General features: G+C 37.6%; 1 protein-coding gene across 1 annotated transcript; it reads right to left on the bottom strand.

Annotated features, from left to right (window-relative positions):
- On the bottom strand, positions 208–4,495 carry LOC109232371 (probable plastid-lipid-associated protein 6, chloroplastic). The gene is made up of 4 exons (XM_019398110.1): positions 4,178–4,495; positions 1,385–1,621; positions 708–834; positions 208–593 (listed from the first exon to the last, which is right to left on the bottom strand). The coding sequence occupies exons 1-4, from the start codon at positions 4,427–4,429 to the stop codon at positions 379–381; spliced, it is 831 nt and encodes a 276-aa protein (XP_019253655.1). The 5' UTR covers positions 4,430–4,495; the 3' UTR covers positions 208–378.

The following is a 4,733-nucleotide window of genomic DNA, read 5'->3' as shown; positions in this document are numbered from 1 at the left end:
ACAACAATAAAAGTTGTTGCCCTATGGCCTCAAGCTCAAGTCGCAAAAACAACCTCTTCTAGAAATGTAAGGTAAAGATGCAACATGGACATGTGGTCCGGCCCTTTGTGACCCCATGCATAGCGGGAGCTTACCGCGCTGCCTTTTTTATTTTTTTGAATTTGTGTATCCGAGAGATCACACTACTTAATTCCTTGCACCACTTAGTAGACACAAAATCGAGCTTATTGTATACAGATTCAAACTTGCAGTAGCATTACAACTTTGCTAGCTGTGGACCAGCAGAATAATGTTGAGCATATCTATACATTTGATATATTGTACATGCAATTGTAGCAACAAAATATTGTAGGAAAACTATACCTATTGCAGCCCATCTTATGAGATAACGAAAACTCTAAGCTCTCCTCTGTCTCCCCTTGTTACGCGTGTATCAGAATCAATATAGGTAACTTCAAACTCACCACTTCCTGTATTAGATGGTGGCCTGAATTGATCTGGTATCCGAGGCACCTCAAATGGTGGTAGCTGTGATAAGTTTCCAGTTGTCTTCACTGTAGTTTTCTCGAAGGTAATCTTAATCGAGGATGATCCTATATGTCGAAATATATAAACATGAAATGAATCAGGAAACTGCAATAAGAGAAGCAATGATACCAAAGAAATCTTCTTGGTCCAAAAGATATGAGAGAATACACAGAACCAACCTTTCAGTTCAAATTTATGGGCTAAAGTGGCAGTCAACTCAGCAGGCGGTAAAGGCCAGGGAGCGCCTAATTCAAGCTCCACTATGTTGTCAAAATCCTTGCTTAGTACATCAATTCTTTGAAATACCTGATCAAACCAAATCAGTCTGTTATGCGATGGTGTATCAATAAATTAAGCTTGACATATGCAGTAATTAGAACACTCTGCTAAAAGTAACGGATATAGTGATCCTTATAACTGCAACAGAAAAACTAGCAAGAAATGTTCGAAAGCAAATCTTGGATATGAGGACTCCAAGAACGCAACTTCTCATCCAGAATATAATCAAGGGCTGATCTTGTCGAGGTTCTTGGTTCGTGCCCCACACACGCGTGCGCATGTAGAGGGAGAGAGTTGAAAATTCTTTTAAGGAATATATTTACACTAAGTCTGAACTCGTTATAATGACATAGTGGGTGCACTTGTACTCCGAAATCACTAACTTTATCTACCTCAGAATATAATGCCAGTCTCTGTTCTCTCTTCATAACATGCCTATGGTAATTATAATAAATGTCGCACAACCTCTTTTTGTTCTCTTTAATTCATGGCTAACCACTGTATGCATGTTTGTAACTGAAGACAGACAGATGCGTGGAAATGACAAAATGAAAGGGATCCTTCTTTTTTAGTTTACCTGACCAAGAGTAATGGGAAGAAGTCTTCCGGTGGGGGGTCCAGGACGACTTCCACCAAGAGTGCGACCTGAGAATGCACTGCTGTATATCAATTTCCACCTCCCTTGAAGTTTATCGAGATCAGCTGAGAGATCTACAGCTCCTGCACAGGATTCTAGCTCCTTGGCAGCAGCATCCGCCTTCTTTAGGTCTTCTTCGCTCGCAGCAAGACCTCTGTTTAGCCCAGAAACAGCACTCTGCAAGTGACCAACACATTTGTCAAGAGGAACCTGACTTGCTGTAATTAAAAAGATTAACTTCCATGGAAAAGAGAAAAAAACTTCAAACAGTATGAAGAGATGGAAAATACTCGCAATTCCTCGCAGGGACAGTTATACTTTCATGATTACGGTTCAGCCAAATATTGGACCTAGCTAAGAAAGTGCTACGTCATGGAGATAGGCATAAGCTCATAGTGACGGCAACATCAGGTGCATACATCTTTGACACCAGATCAACAACTATTCCGTTGTACTTAGATGTGCTAAACCATGACATTCTTGGCATGTAAAGCTAGTTGATTGGCAATTGAAGCGGGATAATAGGATTTTCTAGCAAAATCCACATCTTTTATTTGTCCTTAGACATTGCCATTCCAGTAGTGATTGCTGTAATCATGCCAATCCAAGATCCAAATAAAGTAGAACAAAATACGTTCTAATATTCGAAACCATATCAGCTCTCCATTCATCTCAGTCTCTCGCCCTCAAAGTCTAAACAGATCCTTCAATGGACAACGGTACAATGGTCGTACAATAGGCAGTAACTTCTATAATTATTACTTTTAGTTTTATTGCAAGAATGGTGCTGGATAATTTAAATGGAGAAACATGGTCAATGAGGATTAATATAGTAGTTGTTTGGGTTTGAGGCTCAGTAGTAGATGTTATTGTTGTCGCATGGGTGGTCCAAGGGGACATAGTTAATAACAGTAATCCCACCTGAATGAACGTTCCCAATTGATTCATTAGCCTCCTCTGGCCTCTGGGACTTGATTGAGCAGCATTAGTTCCTCCCCATTTGCATGTTCCATGTTCGCTAGCAAATCAACCACTTAGTTAGCACTCGACATGCTGCACCTAGCACTCCCATACTCTTCCTACATGGTTACAACTAACGACCCTCAACTAAGGCTAAGCCTTCAGCATTTCGTGAGTGACTAATACTCATGTACATTAGTAAAACTATGTTGATAACAATTTTTCATTTAGGAAACACATACTGATATATCATGTCTCAACACCTTCAATTATTAAAGCATATGCATATTCATTTCCTCTTTATGTTTGGAGAAAAAATTGTCGATTTGGAGTTTCTTCTTCATTTGTACTCTTCCTTTAATTTTTGTGCTCAAAGAATTTACTGGCACGATGTATTCTCTGATTCTCAAACTCAAGCATCAGTAATCACTTGGATCCTCATTCAGTTGCAAAAAGACACTAATTTATGGTTCTTTTCTGCCTAAACATGTCCAAACCTTCACCTAAAAGTTATCTGCTTCTCCTGTATACAGCAATCTACCAACATTGGATGTACGATCATCAGCACTATTGACAAATATCTCTTCAGTAAGGAGAGGTATCTGTCATAATAGTGCTGATGATCGTATCATGTTGTCACTGTTACGACAGATATCTCTCCAACCACAATACTCACTAGTCTCCTAATTCATCCAGATCAAGAAGAAAGGTCAACTAGAAAGAAATTGTTGTCAAATAGACAAATAGATACGGATGCAGGTTACGAGAAACCCAATTTCTACACGTCTTTTATATGACCTTATCTCAATTCTCAGGTATTAAGCATGTCTCTTCAAGGCACTTCAATTAAAAGGTAATGATTGTGCAAGGAATTAACGCATTCAATCCGTCCTCAGTATCTTTGAAGGAAAAGCGAAAGGTGCGAGTCTAAAATCCTGGTACTAACATGCAAAATATGCCATGTGGTCAAATTCCAAATTCTGAATCACAAACTAAGTTTCAGCTTTTATATATGAATTCAGAGGGCAGCGATAGAGGTAGATTTAGCCTTGATCTATCATTTACCTCGTCACATTTAATTCCTCGGTGATTCGAGTTGTTTAGGTGGTAACAAACAAGTTGATTATCACTTGCATATCAATATACTCATATAACAGACATGCCAAAAAAGAAAAACAGATATCTAGCCAAGATTCAATTCAAGCCAGCTACTCAACCCCCCAAACTAGTTGGGGTCAGCTATGTGCACACACTACCCTCGAATTTAGGTTAACGACTGACTATTTCTATATTCCTGTCAATCTACCACAATATTAGTTAGCTCTTTTTCTGGGATCGACTATGTTTTAACAAACTAACACGGGCGGAGTTCAACAACAACCCAGTGTAATCTCACAAGTGGAGTCCGGGAGGGTAGTGTGTACGCAAACCTTACCCCTACCTTTAAGAAGGCAGAGAGATTGTTTCCGGTAGACCATCGGAAGAAGAGTTTAACTTCTATGCGCCATCAATTAATTAAAGGTAACTCTATTTAGTAACCATTAATTAATACCTAGAGTGGTAAACAAACTGCTATAATAGGTTAAATTACAGAAATGGTATAAAATCCTATGTACCACAAAAGAGTAAGATAATTAACAACAATCAAGAAAAAAGAATCAAAGACAAACCCATCAAATTCAACATAAGAAAGTCCATAGGGAAGTAAAAATAAAAAGATTAATCCAAGAAAAAAAGGAGGGGTAAAAAAAAAAGATTAGAGCTTTGAATTACCAATAACTTGAGTTTGAGAGACCCAATAAGTTGAGCTTTAGCTTCTTTAGTACCAGGTAACTCAATGAATGCGATCTCATCAATACCCGACTGGCAAATTAAGCTTTTCTTGATATGATACTTCTTTTTCTCTAATAATTTTTGAGTATTTCTATTGCTTCTTTTTGAGAGATGACAAGTTAAAGATGGTAACGAAGATGAAGAATGATTATGAGAAAGAGGAATTGTAGAGTACTGAAGTAGAGAAGCCATGGCTGAGCTTTTATTTCAGCTCAATATTTGGAAAGGAAATGTTATGCGAAAAAGAAAAGAGCGATCTTTGAATTTTGATCTAGTCTCTGTAGAATCCAAAATCTGTGGGACCCACTTTCCATAGCGTTGGTGGTCTAATATGTACCTTGTGATAGATTTGATATTTTCTTGGGATAAAACTATAGTATAATTAATTTTGAGAATAGTTTTTTTTTTTTTAATTGTGATTTTTATTTTCCTATAAGAAGCTGGAATAATATTTCGGATAATTAATTTTAGAATAATTAATTCTGTGTAAATTTTT

The sequence above is a fragment of the Nicotiana attenuata genome, chromosome 9, assembly GCF_001879085.1.
Source record: "Nicotiana attenuata strain UT chromosome 9, NIATTr2, whole genome shotgun sequence".
In the NCBI taxonomy this organism is placed as follows: Eukaryota; Viridiplantae; Streptophyta; class Magnoliopsida; order Solanales; family Solanaceae; genus Nicotiana; species Nicotiana attenuata.
Note: the sequence above shows the minus strand (reverse complement) of the source record. Positions and strands in the feature narration are given on the sequence as shown.